The sequence below is a fragment of the Apis cerana genome, linkage group LG10 (genome assembly GCF_029169275.1).
Source record: "Apis cerana isolate GH-2021 linkage group LG10, AcerK_1.0, whole genome shotgun sequence".
Classification (NCBI taxonomy): domain Eukaryota; kingdom Metazoa; phylum Arthropoda; class Insecta; order Hymenoptera; family Apidae; genus Apis; species Apis cerana.
In genome coordinates this window covers 7,184,602-7,211,558 of record NC_083861.1, presented here as the reverse complement: position 1 = coordinate 7,211,558, position 26,957 = coordinate 7,184,602, and the positions used below count along the sequence as shown (strand labels likewise).

The 26,957-nt window shown below is 49.6% G+C and overlaps 2 protein-coding genes across 3 annotated transcripts in view; one reads left to right on the top strand and one right to left on the bottom strand.

Annotated features, from left to right (window-relative positions):
• LOC108001570 (lysine-specific histone demethylase 1A) overlaps positions 1 to 26,957 on the top strand; it is a 98,262-nt gene that overhangs the window by 40,299 nt on the left and 31,006 nt on the right. The window lies entirely within an intron of this gene.
• On the bottom strand, positions 647 to 6,975 carry LOC108004318 (toll-like receptor Tollo). Its single transcript, XM_017067121.3, has one exon. It carries the CDS (start codon positions 6,235 to 6,237, stop codon positions 2,494 to 2,496), a length of 3,744 nt encoding a protein of 1,247 aa, XP_016922610.1. The 5' UTR covers positions 6,238 to 6,975; the 3' UTR covers positions 647 to 2,493.

The window sequence follows — 26,957 nt, the reverse complement described above, 5'->3', positions numbered from 1 at the left end:
AGGGTGCGCCACGAAGTTGCCACTTTATGTAAATTGTTGGGGCTGGGAAGCGTATGCAAACTAAATTTCCTGACCACCGGATCGAACGGAGATCGTGTAAGATTCTAAAACAGTGAAGCGGACCGAAGGGAAGCTCAACCGAGTTAACCAAGATGAATTTCACGTGTCGGTATTTTCCCTTTATTCCCTTCTCAATCGCGTTTTCCTTGTGTCGTCGCATCTTTTAGCATTTTCGATTGCGCCATTTGGAAGAAAAAAAAACTCGGCGTCTTCTCTCTATTCGCTTCCCGCCCCGCATTTGTAATAGCGGAGGACGATCAAAGGCCAGGCTCCGCGCGCTCTTTTTACCGAACTGTCCGATTTCTATTACAACGAGGCGGTCATTACTTATTCCGTTGATGTAACGGTAACGAAACGTGATGACAATGTAAACAGACGTGACTCGATTAGCATAAAGTATTGTTTCGCGTAGCGAAATCCTTTTCCGGGACAGAAAGTTTTTGATCAAGTTTTTTGCGCCTCGAGCGCGCGAATATTCTTAATTCCGTCTAATGTAACGCGCGAACAAAATGCTACTCGTTATATCGAGATAATCGGTTGTGCTGTACAAAAGGAAATGTGGAGAACAACAAAAAAAGACGGATAATTTTAAAAACATAAAAATAGAGCATTTTATTGTTCAGTCACAGGTTTTTTTTTTATTATTCTAACATTATCTTTCACGTCGTCCTCGTCGGGGTATAATTTGCGAAAGGGAGGAGTATGAGATGGGTATGAAAACGTATGAAAATCGCTTGCGAGGAAAGCTAAAGAGGAGATTGATCTCACATTGTTTGTACATCGTGTTTACGAATTTATTTATAGCGATCGTTTTCGATTTCGTTGCGTGACGCGCACCTTTCTCTCTTTCTCTCTCTCTCTCTCTCTCTCTCTCTCTCTCTCTCTCTCACTCTCTTTCGAATCCGACCGTCTCACCTCTCCTCGATTAAGAGAAACTAAAAATTTGTCTCCTACGAGTTCGATATCCCTGTTGGCTCTTCGAGCTAATCGGGAATCGCGAAAAAGAATAAGAATAAGAAGAAGAAGAAGAAGAAGAAATAATAAGGGAAATAAAAACGAAGATAGTAGACCGTCGAATTCAAGCAGAGGCCTCGCATGCGACGGAAAACCGTGCCCCGCGCGTGTCTCTGAACATCCACGCGATGCCTCCGTTCAACGTTTTTCCGAGCGAAATAAATAAGATATAGAAGTTGCACGCATCTTAATACTTTACAAAGGAAAGGAAGTGATTGATAATGATAAAAGAACGATCGTCGCTTAGCCTTAGAGGGAGATATTTAAAGTCGGCCGGTTTTATAGATACAAATTAAATACACATTGGATTTAGCGCGCACGATCAAAGGAGAAAGGAATCTGGTTTATTCTCCGTGTCTCTCGTGGACGAGGCTCACCGCGCGTGAATCGCTTTTCGAAATTGGAAACTCGATCGATTATTCTATTATTTTTCCACCATCGTTCGAACCGAACTTCCGCGAACTTTCTTTTGCGTGGATTTCCGTCGCAAAATTTCGTACATCCTTTCGTACACGATATGGCGCTTAGGCTGTTGGTTAAAGGTAAATTCACATGGCACCCGCGAGCGTGGCTCCGTGTATACATACGTATATATTATATATATACATATATATATATATATATACCACCAAAGAAGATATCGCACACCGGTGATTCCAAGAGAATAAATCTCTCGTCCGACGAGATCTTTTCACGCACCCATTAACTCTTTTCTCTTTTTTAAATTAACCGTCAGCTTGATCAACCAATTATGTTGCCGATAGAGACGCAGAAGACGTATTTACAACGATTTTTTAAGCTATCTAGCGAAACTCACTGACTCGCTGCAATGTACAGACACCATAGTATAACCACGAGGGAAGCACCTTAAATATTATATAATCACTCTCTCTTACTCTCTCTCTCTCTCTCTCTCTATCCATTTCTCGTATATTCTCTTCTCTATTTACAAAAGCACACACTGTTTCTCTCTTCGTGGAATTGTCTTTTTTTTCTCCCTCTCTTCATTCTCGACACGAGTTCACACTTTTCGTTGTTTTTTTTTCTTTTTTTCCCCTTTCTTTTTATATCCTTCGCACGAGAAAAAACACAGAAATCTCTTCTGCGTGGAAAACATTTTATACATCGGAAGAATCCGCTCCGGTAGTATTTACACTCGTATATATCCCACCTTATTGCACCTATTGTATAAAGGAGACGCACTGTACCCTTTCCCTCGGCAGTGCCGAAGTCTTGGCGCACCACCGCTTTGAAATTCACGGCTACGCCCACAATCCCACAATCCCACACCGGAAGAAAAGCGCGGTGTGCAGCACGCATTTATATATATATGTATACACTCACACACGTACACACGCGCACAGATAGAAACAGCTGGGAACGAAGACACCAAGAACGAAAGCGCGTGGTGAAGGTGGTTCATATGTGCACGGAGACGGTTCGCGATCCGTTGGACGTCCTGTTGTTGTGCTGGCGTCGGACAGGCGGCGGTTGCCTCGTCCTCTGCGTGGTCCTCTGATTGTTGGGCACGTCCGGCAGCGCGAACCGCAGCTTCTCCCAGAACAGTTTGTCGCCCCATTGCAAGTAGGTGTTGGTCTTGAGATAGAGCCTGATGTCCGGGTCGAGGTCCCGCTGATGAACGTCGCCGACCAGGACGAGGATCAACCTCCGTCTCCGATCGCGCAGCACCTGGTGATGGGCCGATTTGAAGTCGAACCGGCACCACTCCGACTTGATGAAGTTCTCCGACAGCACCATTATCGTCCTCCTCGAGGACTCCACCGCCTGGACAATGGTGTCGGCTATGAAGCTGCCGACGGGGAAGTCGCGGTAGTGGAGGCACAGCTTGTAGGAGGGGTTGCCCATCTCGAGGACGGGCGCCAGTTCCTCGGCGACGAACGCCTCGTCCTTGGAACTGTAGCTGATGAACGCGTCGAACAGTTTGTCCCTGTCGTCGCGGTCCACCTCGTGGCTCCTGTAGAATATCCTCACCCCGAATCTCGAGTGGAACCACACGCGGAGCTCTTGGCGGAACACGAAGCCGAGCAGGCACAGGAGCACGACTAACGAGGAGGCGACCAGGGTTGTGACGAGGAGGGGGAGGTAGTCCTGCAACACTTGTTTCTCGATGATGGTCTTGGTGAGGTTTCGATGCGCGTCGTTCTCGACGCTCGCGGCGCCCGTGCACGAGGCCGTGCTCTCGTTGCCGTGCTTCTCGCGCCTCTCCTCCTCGTTCCTCCCGTCGGCCACGAGTCGGAAGCCGAACTCGTTGTCCGCGAACACCTGGTCGCCGAACGCCTCGAACTCCGTCACGTTGTACACGCAGCGCAACGCGGACGCGTCCGTCACTCGCACGCTCGGCTCGCGGATCCACTCCCGGTAACTTCGAAGGTAGTCGCACTCGCAGGACCACGGGTTCCCCGACAAACTGATCTCGATCGAGTCGGGAAGCGTCCACACGGCCAACACTGTCAACCGATTCCCCTCCAACCGAAGGATGCGCAACGACCGTAGGGTGGAGAACGTGTCGTTGCCGATGGAGGAGATCCGATTCCTGTGCAAGTAGAGCAGTCTCAACGCGTCCAATCCCTCGAACTCGTGCCCCTTCAACTCTCGAATCTTGTTGTCCTGGAGGTGGAGATCCTCCAGGTCCCTGAGCCCGTTGAACGATCGATTCTGCACGATCTCGATGTTGGACGCGTTGAGGAACAACACTTTGAGCTTCTTCCGGCCGATGAAAGCGTGGCTGGAGACGAGGCGCAGGTCGTTCCCGTCCAGGTAGAGGCGGGTCGCGTCCATCGGTATCTGGTCGGGCAGTTTGTTGGCGTGGCCCCCGTTGGAGCAGTCGACCACGTTCGCCGACCACGATTGATCGTGGTAACACGTGCAATTGGAGGGGCAGGTCATCTCGCAGTCGCAGGCGTCGAAGTCGCAACAGTGGCACAGGGCGAAGCAATGGGTGTCGTATTTGCACAAGAACTGGGAATGGGACGCCTCGACCAGAGGGACGAACGCGTGCTCCCGGTCGTAGAGGAGCTTGCAATAGATGCTCTCCAAATCCATGACGCGCGGTTGCACCCTCGTCTGATTCTGCCTGTTGACCCGTTGCAACCATTCCATGGTGCAGTCGCACAGGTACTGGTTGTCCCCGATGTAGAACTCCGGGAGAGGTTTGTCGGGTGGGACGGCGCTGATCCTCAACGCGTACGGCTCCAAGTTTCGTATCTGATTCCCTTTCAGCTCGACCGTGGTCAAGTTGGGCTTCTTGAAGAACGAGTAACTCTGCACCTTGGAGATCTGGTTGTCGTTCAAGTAGAGCCTCTCCACGCTCATCGGTATCGCGTTCCCCGTAATCTCGGTCAGCTTGTTCTCGCTCGCGTCGAATATGCTCAAATTCAACTGGCTCTCGATCTCGAAGTAATTGCCCAGCTCCCGTATCTCGTTGGAGTGTATGTCGAGCCATTGCAGTCCGGTCGGTATCATCGCGTAGTCGAACCATCTCAGCTTGTTGTCGCTCACGTTCAGCCACACGAGGTTGGATAGATTGGTGAAAAGGCCCGCGATGTCCGTCAATTGATTGCCGTCGAGACGGATCGCTTGGAGGTTGGCGTTCTCGTCGAACGTGCCGGGCTCGATGTATTGTATCCGATTCATCGCGAGATTCAATATCTTCAACTCCTTGATACGATCGAAGACACCTTTGCTCAGATTGCCGATATGATTCTCGGTTAATCGAAGCCCGTAAAGTTGGGACACGTGGTCGAACGTGCCGCTCGGTATCTCCGAGATGAGATTCTCGCCGAGGTCGAGGGTACGGAGAAGGGGTGTGGCTTTGAGCGCGTCCGGGACCGACTCGAGCTGGTTACGGTTCAGGTGGAACTCTTGGAGGGAAGAGGCGTTCCTGAGGGCGGCCGGGTTTATCGTGTGCAGCCTGTTGTTGTCCAACGAGAGCAGATTGAGCACGTAGAGGCCGCTCAGCGTGGTCGCGTCGATGACGGTTAGCAAGTTGTAGCTGAGCAGCAACGTGTGAAGATTGTAGAGGGCCGAGAACGTGTTCTCGGGCAGGCTTTCCAACAGATTCTCCTGCAGCCGGAGTATTTGAAGGCTGTAGAGGTCGCGGAACACGGCCGGGTCGAGTCGGGCGATGCGATTGTTGGACAGGTCGAGCACCACCAAGCGTACCAAACCGACGAAGGTGGCCGCGTTCACCCATTCGGCGGTCAACTCGTTGTGGGAGAGGTCGAGGACCAACAGTTGGGTGAGCTCGGTGAACAAACCCGGGGGCAACACGTTCAACGTGTTGTTCCGAAGATGGATCTCCTGGATGTTCCTCGCGTCGCTGAACAACTCGGGCGGGAGGCTCGCGAGCCGATTGTCCGCAAGCCTCAAGATGGCCAACGAGGAGAGGCCCTCGAACGCCCGATCCGCCATGAAGCTGATGGCGTTGCACCGCAGGTCGAGGCTGTGCAGCCTTGTCAAACCGGAGAACGCCGCGCTCGGCAACGATTCGATGCTGTTGTTGCTCAGATCGAGCTCCTTCAGCTTGGGCAGGCATCTCGATGCGCCTGTGAAACGAAAACTCGTCACGTCCCGTAACCGATTCCTCGTCAAATTCAATATCTCCAGATTGACGAGGGGGCAGAGGGCGCCCTCCGGTATACTCCACATGTTGTTCTCCCCCAGATCCAATTTCTCCAATTGCTTCAACTCGTCGGTGAACGCGCCCCCCGACACGTCCAACGCCATCGCGGACCAATCGGTGTTGTGCGTCCTCACCGTCAAATTCCTCAACTCCTTCAACCCTTTGAACGCGTCGTCCGACAGATTGCCGATCTTGCAGTACTCGATCACGAGCTCGCGCAACTCGACCAACGGCCTGAAACTGCCCGCGCTCAACGAGCTCTGGTAGAACAACGCGTCGCTGCACTCCAACCTTAGACGGACCGTGTGCTGCGGTTGTATCACGCTGAAGTTGGTGTTCTCCAACTCGCTGTTAATAGTCCTCAGACGGCACACGAGCGAGACGTCGTCCTCGGTGTCGCCGGTCGCGACCCACTTGCACTCGTCCGGCGCTTTGTACCGGAGCGCCTTGCTTAGGGACGCGCCGAGGACACCGAATATCGTGCCTAGAATTATGGCGAAGAACGCAGGACTTCCCCGCATCTTTCCGCCCGTTTCTCCTCTCTCTCTCTCTCAATCTTCCATCAAATCTCACGCGAACACGGCTCCCACGGCTCCAGCTCCTCTATCTGTCGCGAAACCGGCCGCGATCCATTTAAGTCCAATCAGACCCGCCGATCTCTCTACCTCACATCGCCCATCTCCTCTCTCCTTCTTATCCTCTCTTCTCTCTCTTTCTCTCTCTCTCTCTCCCTCCCCCTCTCTCTCTCTCTTCTTTCTTTCTCTCTTTCTCTCTCCTCGCGATACGAAGAGATTTCTTTTTTTCTTTTCTCCTTTTTTCCCCCTTCCCTCCTTTTTTAGATCGATCGAAAGATATATATATATATAAATGTACGGCGTTTATATATATATATATACACCTTTCGCGAATATTCTACGATCTTTTCTCCGATGCACGTACGAGTATGCGCGCGCGCGCGCGCCCGTATATAAGCAAGGCGATTTATAATCCTGGAGATTTCATTCCTCTCTCGTGTCCTATCCTCGTTTGAACACGTTTTGAACAACGGGGTGTGCGTGTTCGCCCAGGTTCACCGACCTCTCCCAAGTCGTATCGATACACTTAACTCTCGTTACGCGTAACGCGTTATTACTCCCGAGAGGAGGATAAAAATCCTCGAAACGGACGAAAAGTGACGTTGTGACCGTCGACACGCGTGTGTATATACGGCTCCGGTAAGACCCACGGTTCTCCGAGGACTGGTTGGCAAGTTGTAAGGCCCGAACTGCCACCGCTACCCTCGCCCCTCCGCCCACCCTTCCCACCTTTCTCCTCGCCTCTCTACCCCTCCCCGCCCGCCCTTCCTTCCCCCACCTTTACACCTTCTCTCCTCGTCGCCGTCGTGGTCGTAGCCGTCGTGGTCGTGGTTCGTGGTTCGTGGTCGTGGTCGTGGTCGTGGGTCGTGGTCGTGGTCGTGGTCGTGGTCGTCGTTGTCGTGGTCGTCGTCCTCGTCCTCGTCCTCGTCCTCGTCCTCGTCGTCTTCGTCGTCTTCGTCGCCCGTAGTCCGTAGCCGGGGCCCGACGTTCTGGCAAGCCTATAAAAACAAGACAGGTACACTCTCCGGGCCCTTACAGTGGCTCCTCTCCAGCATCTGCAGCCTCCATCCACCGCGTCGATCGGCCTCCTCGTCCCACCCCTGGTAGTTTCAGTTAGCTCGATCTCGCTCGTTTCGCCTCTGCCTCTCTCCTCTCTTCCCCGCTCCTCGCCTCCTCGCGTTCCTTCCTCTTCTCCTCCGCCTCTCTCTCTCTCTCTCTCTCTCTCTCGCCTCTCTTCTTCCCTCGGCCCTTTTGCCCCTCCACTCGTGCCCGTTCCACTCGGCCGTATTGCCGAGTTCGATTCGTCCGTGAAACGCCTCGCCTCACCGTCATCTGTTCTCACATCGTTTCTACGATTCTGTCACGGGGAATGAAACCTCGAAAAAGAATGTTCGCGCTCAATGCCTTTGTGCGAATCCCGTTCCCATTCGCATTCCAGTTGTCGCGAGAGAGTACACCGGCTAGCCGTTTTGCAACTAGCCGTTCCCCTCCCCTCCATCCCTTTTCCGCCTCCTCTTTTATCTTTCCACTCCTTGCAACTCTTTCATCCGTGGTTTCGCCGATTTATAATCCGCGCGAGTGGCTGTTGGCGACGCGTATCCGACGCGTGTTACACGAGGGGAGCGCGGGGGAGGGAGAGGGAGAGGAGACATACATACATTGTCCTTTTGTGCGGAATTTTCGCGGAATTGAAAATTCTCCCTCCGTCTGCCGGTTGGCTACCGATGAGGCAAACGAGGATGAGGAGAACGATCGTCTGGGAACGATTCCTCGAAAATTACGCGGCTCTTTCTCCTCGGGGAAACACTCGTTTCTCGCGTTTTTTCCAGTTTTTCGGAAATCTCTTTCCAGAGGAAAGTGTTTCGAGATGGATCGATGGTTTCGAAATCGAAATCGGCGGTGACGATGAACGGAGCGCGTGTCGTCGTCGTCGTCATCGTCGCTGAATGAGGGATACGCGTGGCTCTTTTTTTTTTTTTTTCCTTTTTTTGTGTAAAAGTAGCGTAGAGTGAAATACTTTCCTTTCACGGCCCGTTTTCCGCCTCGTCATTATTAGCTTTATGGTCTGTTTGGGATTCGCGCATTCCCGGCTCCCATTCAGTGTAAAACGATCGGACGCATTGTGTCAGGAATCGTGTGTTAGGGACACGTCAAGTGGTTCCCTTCCCCTGGACGAGAGAGAGAGGAGGAGGAGAGAGAAAGAGAGAGAGAGAGAGAGAGAGAAAGAGAAAGGGAAAAGGAGTGATCCGCCTCCTTTCAGGAAACAGTGCTCGGTAGCTTCCATCTCCCGTCGTTGAAAAGTGATTTGTTACCTTTACCTGGGCCAAACGTAGGGGACCCAAGCATTTGGCAGCCACTCGAATACGTTCCACCGGTTGATTTACTCATCGAAATTCAAATAGGAGGATACATCATTTTCATCGGACCAATAAAAGTATCATTAGTAAAATGAATGCCGGTGATCGGCCTCGATTCGTTCCACTTCCTTCGCGTGTACCTTCTTTACCTTCCTCTTCTTCTTTTTTCTTTTTGTCTTCGAATAACTGATAGAAAAGGAGATCTTAAAAAAATCCCGTTCCAACGGGGGTATAAGAAACTGTACTCTTTGAGAAAAGAGTTTCGTTCGGTGAAAACGGGAACCGTTCGGTAATTAACGAAAGTTAAGCGATGGGCGCGATATTTCTCGTGATTTTCGTACAATTTTGCGATTTTGCAAATTGATCGATTCGAAGGATTCTTAATAGCGAGGCAATTGCGCGTGTATATCGCGATAAAAGCAGAGGGAAATTACGCGAATAGAGAATCGAGTAAAGAAAATTTTGTGAAAATTTTGTAAGGAACGAAATTTGTCGAACACTGGTTGAAATTCTGGATGAAAGTTCAACGCATACGTATCGAGAAACGAGAGAGTCGTTATCGATACCGATTCCTTTCGAGATATTACAAACGATTCGAAACGATTCGAATAAGCGTTATATCATTTATCGGTTCGATCGAACTGTTGATGGACAAAAAAATCACGATTCTTTGTCAATCTCGGAATCGATAATTTGAGAAGGATTTAAAGAATTAATTACTTTGTTTAAGAAGATAACGACGGGTTGCGCTCATTAAGTATCACGTCGGATAGGGAAATAAATCGTAAAGCGGTGGTGGAAGCGAATCCTCGTGGTCGGTTTCATTGATTCTTATTATAAGATCTTTACCAAGGCCGTAGCCTTAAATCGGTATAATATTTCACCTTTCCACGCCGGCGTAGTATCGCGTCGATGGGCCACGTTTTATTCAGTCACCAGGTATCCGGTGTTTCGCGAATTAATCGCGATATCACGGCGAAAGTGCGACGAATCGGCCTCCTTCTCTTAATCGCTTCTCATTTACACAGGGAGTCTCTGTGCTCACTTCTAGGAAAAAGTCCCTCCTTTCAGCGTAAACACTCGAGAGATTCTACCTGCGTTCTCAAAGGAGACCGTATCGATTACAAAAATAAAAAAAAAGAGAGACCAAACTCAAGAGGACGTATTACCTCGCGACGATATTTCCGCGAAAAAGATTCTTCCAAAACCTGCAAAACCTCCAAAACTTCCAAAAAAGATATATATATATATTATGGGAAAAATTAATGGATAATTTCGAGTGATCGATGGCAATCTTGCGCAATCTTTGACATTTTAAAGAAAGGATTCCCATGATGATTTCTCCTGGAAACAGGGAGAGAAGAGGAGAGCAGCCATCCACGCCGTCCGCTTTTCCCCTCCCCTCCCCTCCCCTCGGTTGTCGGGTTTGATTAGCGAAGCGATGTGAATGAGCCTTAAGAAGGAGGATGCCCCTTCGATGGCTGCGCCGCTGAAAGGTGGCTAGCTGGCGGCTGGGATCGGCGAAAGCGGTCAGTGATCGCTGGGGCCTCATGCTCGGGCCCCTCGTTGCTCACGATCCCCACGTCTCTCCCACTCCTCTCTCCCCCTCGCCGCCTACCCCTCGTCCCCCCTCCGCTCACGGACCCGTACCGTACGCCCCACCATCGTCCGCCCGTGGGCCTAGTCTCCTTTCAACGGTGCAGGTGACGGGGCATTCTTTTAAATCTAATCAACTACCGAACCTCGGCCCGATATATACAGGGTGTTACCGAACTGGCCTGCCTGACAGCATCCTTAAAAATAGGATACCAGTCGAGTCCTGACAAGGTGTCCACTTATCGAGTCGGCCAAGGTGGCCGCGCGTAATTCATGGGTTCAGGAGGGAAGGAGAGGCGAGCTGCTGCTTCTGCCTTTTCTCTCTCTCTCTCTCTTCCTCTCTTTCTCCCTCCTCGAGACACGACTCGGTATACTTTCCTTCCCTTCTTGCCTTCTTCTCCGTTCCCCTCCCGAGAGAAGGAGATATTCTCCTCGATTTTTCGACGCGTTTAAGGGCAGTCAAGTTCCAGTTACGAAATCCTCTCTCTCTCTTTATCTCTCTCTCTCTCTCTCTCGCAGCCACAGAAAATCGACCAGAGGATCGATCGATTCCCTCGCGGATGTTAAATCGACGAAATAATATCTCGAATCTGCTCAATCTTTGATCTTTTCGAGCTTTCGAGCTTTCGCTTCATCCCGCGACGCGGAACGGATCTTTTACGGATTCTTTCGACGATCGATCGAATTCGATCGCGGGGGATGAGGAGGGGAGATTAAGGGAGAGGCTCGTAGGATGCCTTCTACGAGACGAACACGTGTACCGCAAGCCCACCCTGTACATCGCGCTTCGAGATATCACGAGGCGCACGCGATGATCCAGAAAGAATGACTTACGCTCATTGAACGGAGCGGAGACACGGCCGTTTTCACGCTTCCCCGACGAATCACGCGATCGGTGCTCGAATGGATCACGGGCGGGGGAAGGGGACAATCGTCAGAATTTCCTCGTTTTTCTGTCTGTCTCTTTCTCTCTCTCTTGAAACGCTAATTGGACCAAATTCGAAGGATCAAATGCTGTTTCGACTGTTAATCAAGGGAAATAGATCGGGGCAAGGGAAGAATATCGTGGTTTACAATTTCGTGACGCACGAAACTCAGAGAAGCAGATTCCTATCGTTCGTTTACAGGCATTCGATAGACTTCGTCGATGCTCGTAGATTATTCATTACCAGCCCCACTTTCTTCTATAATTTATTAATCCGGAATACAAGTCGTCGATGGTCGACTCTCGCACACTGTCGCGTGTAAGAGGTATTATACGAGGTTGTCTATACTCGTCGAAGAAAAGAAAGAAGAAAAAAAAACGTAAAAATTTTTCACTCTCGTATTCGACGAGGAGAAATGCGTTTGGAAATCAAGTTGTCCGGCTTGATAACCGATCAACCGATTTTTACCTTCGTTTTTAACGCGTTCAACAACTGGTGATTTTGAAACGAGATCGCTACTCCTTACGCTTACCTATAATTTTCAGACGTCTGTATTTAAATCAGTTTAATCGTGAGCGGGAATACGCAATATATGCAAAAAAACTGACTGATATTTTTTTCCGGCCAGGATTCTTTTTTTTTTTCTTTCTTTCGAAACGACTCGAAAATTACACGACTCGGGTTCGAGTTAAATATTTTTAACGAACGTATATTATAATTCGATTAGCGGCATATCATTCTTCTTCACACGGCGTATCGCGATGTGTCGTTTTGTCAAGCAAGTGATCGTGCATCGTCGACCCCGCGTCCTCGAAGCGGACGGAGTTCGTCGAGTTTGCCCTTATCGTGGATCTATCTGTACTACAGATTCGATCGATGTCGCGTGTGAGATTTCGCGAGAAATGGAGAGAAAAGAATTCTTGGTGTCACCTTTAAAGAGAATCCAATAGGGATGAATTCGAACGGCGTGCGCGCTTCTTCTTTTTTTTTTCCTTCCTCTTCTCCCTCCTCGTATCTTCTTCCTCCACGAGGAGGAATGTTTCTTTCACGAGGATTGTGATTAGGCGTCCCGGGCGAAATGACTCCGCAAATGGAACCACTTTGGCGGTGGTCTCCTCGCGTCGAGCCACGCGAAGACACGATGAAGGAGAAAAAAGAGAGAGAGAAAGAGTGGGGGAAAGAAAAAAATAATTACACCGTTCGCGAATCCGTTTCGATGAAAGTTTGTTCGCCGTCCGTCTATCGAGAGTCCGTTCTGTCCGCAACCAGGTCTCGATGAAAATTCATTCTTTCCACCTACCGTACTCGTGCACATAATTATCGTGCGCCGCGCAAAACTTGGATGGAACTTGGCATCCTGTAATTAAGCTAGCTGGAATCTCTCTGGCGAGGAGATTATCCGCGCACGTTTCAAAATCATGCGAGAAAACGCGGTCGTCCGGGAAGACGGACTCGTGGAGAGGATCGACGACGATCGAGAGATCCTCGAGCGCACTTTCACCACTCCGCGCGATTTTTCTCCTCCCGGAACGAAACTCTCGGCCGTTTGTTTATTGTTCCGTCACGGCCGGCACGGAATCACGAAATCTCGAATAACACGATCACCTGCTAGTGTTTCGTCCTACATTCTTATCGCGAACCCGGTACAAGTCGCGCCTCTATCTCCTCGCGTCCATTTCACCTCGCCGCTTTATTGCTTCGCCGCACGGCCAACAATGGGTCGTAAGCGATAGCTTGCGAGCCAGATTCATCCGTGGAATAATTTTAATTTAGACCGCGTGAGAAAGGAAGGGTAGGAGAGTCGCCACTCTCGATCGTTTCCTCGTTACGTAGCAAGGAAAATGGAACTCGAGAGAGCTCGAAGTAATCTCGATTATTCGAACGATTGTTTCTTCGAAGTTGGTTGGTGTAGATTATATTTAACACGGATACCGCATAAGCGACGTGAAAACATCATCGCGGAAGAATCTCAATTATGAGAGTTATCGCGAATAAAAGTACGAATAAAAGGATGCGTTATAGGATTCGATGGTAAAAATTCGCCGGCAAAGCGAGCTAGGAACTGGGAGGAGAACACAGAACAGTGTTGGTTGGGACAAACACGTCGAACGTCCCATTACAAGCCACGTTGACTCAATTACCCTAGCTGTACCCTTTCGGCTCGCTGTTATGGCACACGAGTTCACCGTGTATTTTAATGCTCGCGCGCTACCGTTTCTCGGCTTCCACAAGCCCTTGGAGTATATACTGCTCGGCGTAAGTTACGTTTTACGCGGCGGAACAGTCCATAAAGGGAGCCAACCCCCCTCCGCCCTCGAACCGATCTGCAACCCTTCAATTTCTCTCGGAGTTTCTCTTCTCTTCGCGTTTATTTCCAACGTTCGAATCCGAGAGGTTAATCGACTCACTCGCAAGGTGTACAAGAGAAAGAGAGAGAGAGAGAGAGAGAGAAGTAAAGAAAAATTCACCGAAGAATACTCATCGTAAAAGACGATCGTTTCTTCATCTCGATTGTATCGCATTAAGAATTGGAGTACAACGATCTCTTCTTCTAATCAAGAGGGTACGAGATTCAATTGGCTATTCTGTATTCAATGTACGATTTGCATTCATACGTAAAAGAAACGAGTAAAAGACGGAACAGCGTCGAAAGTGGAAAGAATCGTCGCGTTAAAGGAATCCAACGGTATTCGAGTTTACGACGGTGGTTAAGATTCGAAACAGATTTCGCTCGTGTTATTTTCCAGGGTAAAAACGGATCGGATGCTTATCAACTCAACGGGGTTCGCGCGAGTTGGCCAACGACGAGCGTTGGTTTCAAACCTCGTCCGGTTTTACATTCAATAGGGCCGTGAAAAAACGATCAACAACGTCAATCGGATAAGGAAGCAACGTTCGATTAAAATCGAATCGCGGGCCGCGTGATAACGGTACCGCGCGAATAAAATATAAATTCCTACGAAGATGAAACGGTATTCACCCGCTCGTTTAAATATTCCGCGTATATATCCGTAACAACGGTCTAAACTGGTACGCCATATACACACACACGTATATACACACACCTTTCGTAAAACGCGAATCGTTTCCACGCCTTTTTCCTATCTTTCGCATTCGTCTATCGGCCCCGTCATCCGTCGTTACCATAAAGTTTATCATCGTCCGTGTTCAAGGGGATAATCGACTGGGTATAAGGTAATCGGCGTGGAAAATTTATCGCCGACAGAGGCGCGATCCCGAGAAGTCGTTTTCCAATGTTAAGAGGTGCACGGCCGAGAGCGAGGCGTGTGAGGCCGCCACGAGGAGAGGGAGAAGGAGAAGGAGGAGGGGTTGACTCACGGGGATTAGAACTCACGATTGTCGAGAGAGAGGGAGAGAGAGAGAGGACCAGAGGAGGAATCGAAGTTGGGTCTAAAGTTGAAGGAGGACGAGGTAAACTTCGAGATCGAGAGAGAGGGAGAGGGCGAGATAGAGGCGAAGGATGGAAAAGGATATGTAAGAGTCACACGCGCGCGAGTCGAGCAGAGAGAGAGAGAGAGAGAGGTGGGAGGGGTGAGGCCGACGATCGTCTATAATCGAGTTGACCGTGAAATTTTCATTACACCTTTTCTGAGTTATGCATATAAATAAGGAAGGGAGCGGGTCGGTGTGCCGGGAGCGAAGAACGTGGCAATGCCTTTGTTAGCGGAAGGTTAATGGTTAAGAGACCCCCGGCTATCTTACCTCCGCTGACAGGAGTCTCGTTAACGATTACGATAACTCGACGGGCCTTCCTCCGGGGGGAGGGGGAGGGGACGCGTAGTCGGATACGGAGGAGCGGCCCGCCAAGGTAATCCGGAATTCACGGGCCTGATTTCGTCGTCGAATCGTCGTATGACTGCGTGCCATCGCGTGGAGAAAAGTGTCCGCGGTCACTTGTACATGTCCCCCGGTTCGTGCGCTCCCCGCTTGTTCCCTGCCAAACAAATTTCGTTCAACCGAGTTCCCTCGAATCGACTCGGTCGCTCGTCCGCGAACACGGAGCGTGGAACGTGACGACCGCAGAAAACTTTAGTTCGTTCGGCTAACGAGCGTTTTAACTCGAGAAAGTTTGCCGGGGTGGTCCGTAACGAGTCGAAATTCCGTAGGAAGCGGACGGACGCGCGGCCGTGGACAATTCAAGGCTGCGAGGCGATGCTCAAGGATTGCCGTTGATGAACGTGAAACGTGTCTTCTGTTGTCGCTGATCATCGTGAAAAATTAACGTATTTCTCGTCTTCTCCGTCCGTGAGTCGTCATCCCCGATCCTGAAAACCGTACGCGTAAATTTTTCGCGCTCGAAACGTTCTAATTGCTCCTAATGGCGGCTAGTTTCCCGGCTAGTAGATAACTCGTCGAAGATGGTTAAGCTGTATTAGGTTCCTTCGTTTTTCACGCTCTCTTTTTTTTCTCTTTTTCCTCCTCTTCTTCTTCTTCTTCTCATTCTCATCGAATTTCCTGTGATAATTCAACGGATCGTTTAATAACGCGTGAAACTTTGACACGTTGAGTGGTTTTAATAAGCACCTTGGAGCACCACCGAGTTAAGAGAAACGAGTTAACTCAGTTCTCCCGCGTTGGAGAGAAAAAGAAGAAAAATAACGTGTTTATCGCGGCAAGGTTTCGAAAAACCCTTCGTCCAACGAATTGTTTAACGAAGGCGTTTTCCGTTTTTCCTCCTCTTCCGCCAAAGAAAACAGTCGCCCCCCTCTTGCTTCTCGAATGTTCGATCGATCACCATTCTCTCGATCCATTGGCACCTCGATCGAGGATGAAAGCAAACATGAAACGATGAAACGATATCTGGCAGATGGAAGTTTCCCTTTCAGAGATTCACGTTCTTTAACGTGGTCGTTAAAGAACGCTACTTCCAGCATTATCCGTTTTATCGAACAATCTTAACTTTCAAGCGTGAAGCGAAACAACAGTCTCATTGTTCGCTCGTGCTTTCGTGCCTAATATTCCACGCTTTAATCCGTTTTTGCATCTTCTCCGCACCTGTTCGCCTCTTTGCCCGATTCTCGATCAATTTTCTCTATTAGATTCCAATATCACGGATAGATAGATTTTTCTAGATTTTTATTATCTGAGAAGTTGGAAAGTTATCGTTGCAAAAAAGTTAAGAGAAGAGACAGATCGGTTGGGTGGGGAACCGGATTAACGATTGATCGAGAATAAGAGGGAGATTTCTTTATTGGAATGCATTCTTCCGTTTTCGTGGATCTAATCGTCTATCCTGGAAGAGGATAGGACGGAAGGAAGAGGAGCAAAGGAACAGTCGAAGATAATCTCGGGTTCAAAGACTGCTCGGCGGCCGTCGTTTCCCACCTCCGAAAATTGACGAAACTAAGATTCTGTCGAACGAAAACTGGCCAATTTTTCTCAACCCTGTCGTTAAGCCGTGATACGTAATTCGAGCTTCGAAGTTTGAATGCGCGAGCGCATAAACACGGGAGGATTTCGTTTTCCTTTCATGTTTTTCTTTTCTTCTTCTTTTTCTTCTTCTTCTTCTTCTTCTTTTGTTACATTGTTACGCTTGAAAAGCATTTACGTTTATTGATTGAATCGTTTAGAATCAATAGCGGCTGTATAAGATATTCGATTCGGATGATGCGAAGAAATACAAAAGATTTTTGAGAGAGTTTTTGGATGTTTAATTCGAACGAATGTTGATTTTTTATTGTATTAAAAAATTCATCGTTTCTTATATAAAATAACCTCGTTTCTAATTTCCAAACATAAAAATTGATCACGTAAAGAATAGTTGCCTTATCCAAACACACCCTTCCTCTCTTTTTACTCCAATTTAAGAGATCTTCGTGAATTCAATTATCCCCTCTCAATTCGTCTTTGCGATCGAACTCTCGCACTCTCATCTCGTTTTCACGCACACGATAAAATTTGTCTCCCTAAAATTGCTCCGCGAACTTATCGTTGTTCCCTCTCTCCCCTCTCCTTCTCCTCACTAAAAAATAATCACCAACAAAACCGAATATCCGAAGCGACGTTTAATCCGACATTAAACGTTCTTTCCTTTACGTACGAATTGGCGCCATGAAAGTCTTTAACGAGTAAAAATACACGATGATCCCCTCCCCGACCGGGGATCCCTTAATTACTTGGACACGAGCAGCGGAGAAACTCTGGCGGAAAGAAAACTGGAATATCCCGGCTCGAGCTAATTTTTTTCCTCCTCCTTTGTTTTTCTTTTCCTCTTTCTCCCTTTCTTTCTTCCCTCCTTTCTTTTTCGCGAGGAGGAAAGTCCGCTTTCGAACAGGCAGACGTTACGTTACGTCCGGGGAGGGGGAGAGGGGCCCCGCTCGCGTAATTATCCCCGGCGAGGAGGAAAGAGACGGGCGGCGGACAGCATGATTAATAAATTTATAGTTTTATTTCGCCACGCCGCTCAGGGCCCAGGCCGATCAGATACGCGGCCAGATATCGTTACGCGCTATTGTGCTGCTAGATTAATTCGCGGCAATAAATTCTTCATACAGAACGCGCCACCACGCGTTAAGTGATACAAATGAGTTCGATATTCAGTTAAATACTCGCGCTAACCGTTCCGGCGGGCTCGAGTCCGCCCCTCCGTTTTAGGATCGTTCTCGAGGGAGGGAGAGGGAAGGGAGAGTGAATCTCGTTCCAAATTTCATAATTTCTCATTACTCATCTTTTCGATTCAAATCCATTTCGAAAATTTGTTTAACGTTGATCGTTTAGAATTATTATTTTATCACCGTCTAAGTGATCTATTTTAAATGCTATTTTTTTTTTTTTAGCGAAGCTAAGTAAAGTGTCTCTATCAATTTGGTAATCGAAAATTTTGAGTTTAAGTTTGGAAAAAATAGGCAACAGAGATTGAATCTCGTTCCATTCGTCGCAACGAGGTTGGAACAATCGAAGAGATTCTCACCGAGGGGTTGAGAAAAATTTAGCGGGAACGGATATTTCCACAGAGGAGAATTCGGTGGAGGGAAGGCATGGTTCGTGTTGGTTTAACGCGATTCAAGCGGCCACCGCCGACGTATCCACGGTATTGCTCAGGGACCTGCGATCACGGTTTCGAGCGCTATGCATGCGTGGGGGCAGGCTCATTTATTTACCGAGGATCAGTATTGGCAGGTTGTAATTTACAAATGCTGGGACCCGCTGGATTTATCGGCGCTCCGCTACCCTCTCATTACAACCCTCTGCCCTCCGCCATCTTCCCTCCCTACTTCCCCCTCCTGCAACTCGTCTCCTCGGGCTCGTTACATTTCCACCCTCCAATCGACCGGCCTTGGGTATAAACTCCGCTCGTGATTATCGTCAATTGACCTACACTCGATTGAAATACGTAATAAAAGAAGAGGAGAAGGCAGACCGGCTCCAACGACCCTAAGATCCGATCTCTTTCTTCTCCTCTCTCCTCACAACCCACCAGCTATACGCTCCCAGCGAACCACCGGCAGCCGCCACACCGCCTCTCTCCGTTTCCCTCCCTTCTCGCATCCTTCGTCCTCCCCTCCTCGGCCATGGTGCTTCGCGCGCGACCTTATCATTGATAACTTATCTCGGCTCGGAGGGAGGACAGTGGAAAAGGAGGAAGGGTTCGCGTGCGGCCACCTTGGATAGCGCGGATTATCGCGGTTGGTGAGGATAATAATAAGAGGCGTGTGTGTTTCTACGAAAGGGAAAAAGGGGAGAGGAAGGAGGGAGGAAGGGAGGAGGCGTGGCAAGGCGGGGGGAGAGCGTAACGATCCCTCGATCGTTTTCCAGTTTTTGACAACATTGACTCGGGCGGTGGAACGGAAGAACCGGAAATTCCGTGGCGTTAACGACGTCCAGAGAGACAAAGAGGGAGAGAGAGGGAGGGTAATTACAGGCTGCGACGTCGGAACGACGCGAGAACTATCCCGACCCCGATGTTCACGGCTCTCGTAGCCTCGATCGGTACCCTGTCACGAACGATGGCCGTGCGCGAGCAAGCATTTCGAGAAATTAACCGTGGCTATTATGACCGGGCCGCGGAAAGGATCCCCTGGCAAACAGCCGGATAATTATAATTATTCCGGTGTGCCCGGCCCACGTTACCCTCCGCTTTCGCGAAGACGAACCACGAAAAATTGCTGCCGGGATAATTTCCATCCGATAAATGAATCGGCGATCCATGGCTGCTTAACGAGCAGCCGATCCACGTGTTTACTGCAGGGTTTCGTGTTGCCACCGCCGAATATTCCCCGCCTTCCGCTCCTCCGCAAACTTCTTCATTCCCCGCCCCCTTCTCTCTTTCTAACTCGTCTCGTCTCGTTCGAAAATTTCGCCTTAAATTTTCCACGGATTATACATGTATCGTTGATTATCGATACGCTCGAGGAAGGGGAAGAAATAATTGAGGATAAATTCGAAATCCGCGACACGATACGAATCGAAGTAAATTTTAGAGAATAGCTCGAATTCCCTGGAAGGAAGGATATCTGACGTTAGATATTCGACCGAGGTTCCTCCGTGATTCATATCCTCCGATCGAATCGAATTAAAGGTAAAAGTGAAAAATTTACCGGTGAGGAGAGGGGAGAAAGAATGGAGAGAAAGAGAGAAAGACTAACGATCCCGACTGTTTCGCTCGTGACTGTCGTAAATAGACGGAATATATCCTATAAGGGCAAGGCTTTGTTAATGAACGGGGTTCCGCGAGGGCACGAGGATTTCGCGACTCCCCCTCCTCCCCCATCGGGGGAGAGATGCCACGGCCAGATTCAACCACGGCTACCATTCTTGCCCGGGGCTGTATAAGCTTCGAGGTGGCCTCCGAGCAAGGAAACGGGGAGGGGGGCTTCTCTTCTCCACTTCCTCGGATCCGGCCTCGACTCGGCTTCGCTTCGCTTGTCTTTAAATTCCGAACCGTACGGAACCCCGCGAAAGAGTAATGCCGACATTACGCGGACGAGGAGGCGAAGGCCCCCTTTCCCAACCACCGTCGATTTACGCTGATTCAATAAAGTCTCGGGAAACAGGGGAGGGCACAATGGCTGTGCTCCGTGTGCTCCACCGAGCATCGCCTCTTCGATTCGAGATTTTGCGATCCCCGTGCTGGGGGAACCCGAAGCCGGTCGTGTCCGATTTTTCTAGCTCTGCCCCCTCGAGATACTCGAACGGTTTACGATCGGAACGGTTTCCCTTCTGGTCTTTGCCTTGTGCTTTGATTGTGCGAAATTCGAACGTAGCAGACGATCCTGAACCACCGTGGAATATAAGTACGTCTTTTTGCTTCGTAACCGCGACATCACGCGCGGAAGAGCGAAGGGTGTGTCGTACGAAGCAGGGAAATTTGTAGGGAAATTAATAATAATTGCTTTTGTGCATACCATTTTCCACGTTATATTTCACCCGTAACACGTAAGATAATAGCAGGGAATTGAATTGTAATAATTCGAGATGGATGCGTGTTTGGACGCAACCGAGGGAAACGATTGGGAAAGGAAATGGGAAGAAGCGGTATACGACCCGGTTTGTAAATCCGGTGGATTGTAAATAGAAACGTTCGAGGAACGGGCGTAAAAATTGCGGATACAGTTTCTCGGAGTGCGGTTTCCGGAGCGAGTCGTAATAACAGTGATACAGCGACACCGCTTACCCGGTTCGATGCTGGTGATATACTTCAGGGAGGGAAAGAGAAGGGGGAAATTGCGGCTCGTACACATATTGCGTCTAATACTTCACGCGGTAATACTCGCGGAGCGCGGCGAATCTCGCAGGATTAACGAGGAACACGTTGCTCGATTATTCGAGACCTCGATCCCCGCCCATTTTCCTCCTTTCCTTTGAAACCTGTACGATACGCCGTTAAAAATACTAGGAATACACCGGGCGATCGATGGAAATGGGCGCGCGTGTTTCGAATCGAACGATAGTCCCCCACAGTCCTGCGAAGTCTCGATTTTCTCGATGATTTTCCCAGTGAAACGAGAATGAAATCGCGTAAGAATCGATCCGTATCGCAGGAGGATAGGAGGAAAAAGGGGAAAATCCGTGGCGGGTTGGGAAGAGGGAACAACACAAGAGGTATCGTGCGTTGGCGCACGCAGGCAAGGCTGGACACAGGCCGCTCACGGTCGAGCGGTTGAAACGACTGGATGCCTCGTGCAGGTATTCTCCGACGGTGTTAAGCCCTATGTTACGCCGACAGTTCGATCATGAGGAGAGGAGAAAAAGAGAGGAAGAAAGAGAGTCGGCGGCGCAGCGCCGTAAATAGGCGAGGTAATCGCGCGCGGTTCGATTCCACGAGAGACTCCGTTGGAGAAGGGCTGCTTCGAAACGGAGTTTGGGCCGTTTAACCCTATAACCGCATGCCCATGGCGGAGCCAAAGAACGAGTCTCTCCACCTACCTTCTCTCTCTTTCTCTCTCTTTCTCTCTCTCGCTCTCCACTCTTCTTCTCCGCGGTATCGTGGCTCCTTCTTTCGAGCTGCCTCCCCCTTTCTCTCCGTTCCTTCTCCTCTCTTCCGTTCGCGCTGTTCTCTCTCTCTCTCCCCCCTCCCTCTCGTCGCTTCCTTTTCTCGTCTCTCGCCCGTTCACGTTCGGTATCACATGGCGCACATGCATGCATGCATGCATGCATTTCGAAGCGAGAGAGGATGGCTCAACTCTGGTTCAGGCCAGGGTCTCGGCTTTCCTTCTCTTCGCGGAGAAGAGAACCGCAGCTCGTTAAAAAGTTGCCCGACCGGTTGGGCGCTCGGAGAGCTGACTCTGCTGTGGTCTACGACCCGACACCCAACACACTCTCCTCCGCGAGCTCTCCACGGCCCTCGATCCCTCTCGTACACCCCACCTATACGTATGTACGTATGCACACACCTACACGTGCGCGCGGACGCACACCGCAGCGTGGCGGCCGTGTTCCCCCTTGTATATGCAACCTCGGCCAAAGCCTGAAACTCGCAGGATCGCGCGCGCGTCTCTATACTCCCGGCACACGAACGGAGAGAGCCGGATATTCACTACACGCGGATGAACATCATTGAAGGCCTCTCCTCTCTTCCTCTCCTCCACCCTTTCTTGCCCGTCACCTTTCCTCCGTCGTTCCTTTCTCTCCTCTTTTCCTCCGATTTTCTCTCCTTTTCTTCCCCCTCCGCTCTCTTTCTCTCTCATTCTCCTTCCTCTCGTTTCGAATCTCGTATCGTCGATTCCTTCATGCCTCGCTTCTACGCGTATTTCCACTATCACCACCGCGAGTAGAATGTCTTGTCTTACACTCGCCTTCACCGGTATTCGATTTTCGGCTCTCTCCTTTCTCTCTCTCTCTCTCTTGCTCTCCCTCCATCTTTCATCATCTCGTCCACCGTCTCGCTTTCTCCCGCAATTGAAATACGGCCATGCCATACGCGCTCTCGCGCGCGGCCGCAAGAACGACCGTGTCTCTCTTTCTTTCTCTCGATTCCTTTCTCGAAACTGCCAAGCAGAGAGAGAGAGAGAGAGAGAGAGCGCCGCTTCGTCGCTCGTGTTCACCGTTTCGTTAAATCCAGTACACTTTTCTGCGATGCCTGTTTGCCCGTGTACTTCGTTTTCGCGGTTCCTCCACCTCTCTCCTCATTCCTCCTCCCTCTCCTCCTTTCGTCCACTTCTTCAGCTTCCTTGTCTCGCCTTCCCTCCTTTGTCTCTTTTCGCGAAACGAGTTTCCTTCCGTCGCCTTTCCGTCTCCACCTCTTCCTCCCACTCCATCCTCCTCTGCCTCTTTCTCCCCGTTGTTCTTCATCCTCTGACCCGACTCTTTTTGGAGCCTCTCGCTCTCTCTCTCTCTCTCTTCCCCCTTCCTCTCGCCTCTTCGTATCCCCCTGTTCGGTGTTCTTTTTGTCCGTGGTAACCTTCTTCGCTTATCCTACCGAGAGATACCGATGATGATCATACGCTGGAAATTCCACGCGGACGAGCATCCATCCGGCGATACTTTCATGCTTCTCGCGGTTCGTCGCTTCTTGCCACGCGCTTATTACGTTATTTGTCCGATTCGTTCCGCCCGTTTCGAACTGGGGCGCGGCGATCGACCCGTTTTCAATCGTTCCTATTCAATAGTTCCATTTCATTCCATTTCCATGCTCGTTACCACATACCGTCCATCGTTATCCATTTATTTTTAGGCGCATACTCCTTTTTTTCTTTTTTAGTGTACGAATGCAAATTTTTATAGAGATTCATTGTGCGTTTCGTATCGTATCGCGGGTGATGTTTCTTCTTTTCTTTTAGTAGTTTTTGAAGTTTGGCGTTTTCACGTTTAAAGTATGTATGAAGGAGAAGACGATTTTCGCGTCGAGTTCGTCGATCGAGTTTTCAATGGCCGATCATTACGGAGATTGGCCGACTAATTAGAGAAGAATTTATCAAGTCTCGTTAAATATTTCGGGCCCGTTTGTTCTATCCATGTATATATTTCGACACCCCGTTCGACGTCATCTCGCTCCTCTGTGTGGTTAAAGCTTTAGCACCTCCTAAACGAGTCTCGCCCGTAATCAGTCAAACAGATTGAGCGAAGAAGGGCCAAACCTTTCTCCCCGTTTAACCAACGGTCCCGGTAAAAGTCTTCTCTATTCCATTCTCGCCCGTCCCTTCATTTTTCCACTATCGCGCGATACGTCTAAATCAATTTCCCCTTTCTCTCACGATAAGTTTCACCGTTAAAATCTTTTTACTTTTTACAGAAAGGATACGCGTTATAAATTCTAATTCTAATTTTCAAGCTTAAATATATTCAAATATTCGATTCCTTCTCCTCTGATAATTAAATTTCTCAAAGCTATCTCTCTTTAAAATTACCTCTAAAATTTGTAACGAGCTTTCGCCTCCAACTTGAAACCTCCCGAGACAAAGAGAACGACCATCGCTCCGAACGATTGAACCGTCCCCTCTCTCCCTCCTCGACAGATCCCCCTCCTCCTTTTCCCTTCCCCTCCCCCATCTAACTCGAGTAAAACGCCGGAGTAAAACGTCTCCCAGGTTGATCCCGCCGGCATCCATGCGGCATCCGAAGTGAAAGCGGCTTGTCGCCGCAGCCTCCCGCTCGAAGTTAGTTAGCGGAGGATTTTCCGCGGCCACGTCTCGGCCCGAGGCGAGTTTTTGCCTCGGCTCGGCCGTGGACCGTCCAACAAATCAATTCGAGAAGGAGGGGAGGGGAGGAGAGGAGGCCTCCCGGCTTCCAGCGGCGGGACAACGATCGGCCACGATAAGTACAAACATCGATGAAACGACCGCGGCGCGCACACGGCGGATCCGCCGTCCTGGGCTTTTTATCCGCCCGCTTCGTTCCCGACATTTTTCTTTTCCCTCGTAACTCGACCCTCCCCTCGCAACAACGCTCGCAACGGCAAAAACGGTTCCACGGAACTATGAAGCTATCTCTGCGTGTTCGACAACGGTTCGTTAAGGCGACGATCCCGCCGTTTTAAGTAGCGCCGTTCCTTCTGCCCTCGTCGCGCTTTTTTGCCACACCGCACGGCCTCCCCGTGACGCCGCTGGTGTAAATTTATAAGTCGTCAGGGTGGGGGACGTATCGACGAAGAGAAAGAGGAGGAAGAGGAGGAGGAGGAGGAGGAGGAGGAGGTTGGGAACAGCACGATCGGCCGAACGATTAACGGTTAACTTCTTCGCCAAGGTTGAGCTAAGGGAGAAAATTCGACGAAAATTGATCGAGCGTTCCTTTTTCTTTTGCTTTTTTCAGGTACGTAATCGAGTAGGCGGGGGGATTCCCGCGAGGAGGAGGAGTGGGTTTCGTCGGGTGAGTATTCGTTTCGATGTCTCGATTTCGAGATCGAAAACGCGAAAAAAGCTCCTTCCCTTTTGCTCGAAGTGATTTACCATCGAACTTCGTCCGGGATTCGTTCGCGTTGAAATTTAACCACTCTGCATGAATCATTCCTCGCTCCGTGAAAGAGCTGCTAAACGAGCGGCTCCCCCTCCCCTCCCAAAAAGACTATCGCAAAACTGATCGAAGGAAGGGGAAAGAAGGATGAAAAAGAAAAAAGAGATTAAAATTAATCAGTCGGAGAAGAGGAGAGGGCCTCGTCGGACGCTTAACGTTGAATAGATTTCGTCGCGGCCACGCGAATCGTTCGAAATCCGATTATCGCGTATATAGAATGGAACGCGGGGTATCGATTCGATTCGCGATTTAACGGAACGAGACGGGGGAGGAGGATCATCGCGAAGAAGGAAGAGGGAGAGAGAAAGAAATGTCAAGCGTCAGCTTGATTTCCGATGATTCGACATTAACGAGGAAGACGTCTCCAGGCGCCGTCCCAAGCTCTGCAACTAATCCTTGGTTAGAGCCAGTTAAGGTATTTGTATTTTAATTAGCTCCTCCTTTTCGATGCCCGTTTGTTCTGCCCACACTGTGTTCGCGCCTATGTGTTAGCCCAACATCGACTCTCTCCTCCCTCGCCTTTCCTCCTCTTCTCTTCGAATCGTTTAATCATAATCTAATAACCGGCTGACACAAAAAACTAACTCGATAAGTGCACGCCGTTAGCTTGCTTCTCTCGCACACGGACCAATCCAACGGTTCCACGGACTCGAACGAAACGAACACACTCTGCCTCGACCCCGTGTGCAGGAATCGTCCGTCGCGCGGATGTGTGCGTGCGCGTGTGCGTGCCACGGGCGTGGACGTGTGCACCTCGACGAAGTAGCGTACATACACGGAGCGGAGAGAAGGCGAACGGTCTCTCCCAGATATTATCTATTGCAGTCTGTCTGTCAGGCCGGGGCCGAAAGTCGGGCTGTGGACGAGCGCGCCGCTACAGGATGAAGTGTCTTCTGCATAGTCAGCCTCTTTTTATGCCGATGCCTCGGTTCGACCATCTCGCTAATTCCGTCGTAGCACGCCAGGCACGCCAAACCGAAGCTTTCCGTGCGACTCCCGATCCTGCCCCCTCCTCCCCTCCCTTTATTTCTCTCTTTTCGCTTACCTTCGCCTTCGCCCTCCTTCTTCTTCTTCTTGCTCCCTCCTTGGCCCCTTTTTCCTTTCTCCCTCTCGACTCTCTCTCTCTCTTCTCTCCTCGTTCTCTTCGCTCGTTCCTTGCCCCCCTTTTTTCCCCATTCTCCTTTTTCTCCCCTGTTATCTTTACTTTGTAGTCCTGCTGCTGTCTCTCCTCCTCGCGATAATGTATCTGGCTCCATCAACGCGAAGGGCCATTTTCTTTCTTTTTAAATTTAAAGAAAAAAAAAAGAGGAAGGAGAAGGAGAAGAAAGGGAAAAAAGGAGAAGAAAAAAAAGAAATATACATTCGCCAACACGAGGTTGATTCGTGGAAACCACGGGGGAACGGGCGTATATTTCTGCGCAGGAATCTTGCCTCGGTCAGGAAACAAGGAAACTTTTCGAAAGCCGTGTAAAAAAAAAAAAAGAAAAGGCGTGCGAGAATTATGTGTAAAAATATCGGATTCGGAGAAAGTATTCTAAAGTCGCGCATAAATATCAGGATTCCTCAAATTTCTCTATCGCTTTTATCTAATACTAATCTTGTAGTTAGTGGAGAGAAACCGTGCAAGTTTCGAAAGTTTCCCATTCCTCTTTCGTTCTATCGATCAAGATTTTATCATCGAAATAAAGATACTGTGATTATGCGGTAAGAGAAGAGCAAACCTTGAAAATTTCGAAAATATCTCGTGACGCATCTCTCGAGATTTCGAGAATCGTATTTTGCAAGTTTTTATCGAAAGCTTATTCACAATCGTGTCTCGCGAACTTTTTTTTTCTTACCTTAAAAACAACTTTTTTTTTTTTTTCAAAAATTTCTCGTC

Coding starts and splice junctions, on each gene's coding strand:
- LOC108004318 (XM_017067121.3), bottom strand. CDS start 6,237: ATGCGGGGAAGTCCTGCGTTCTTCGCCATAATTCTAGGCACGATATTC.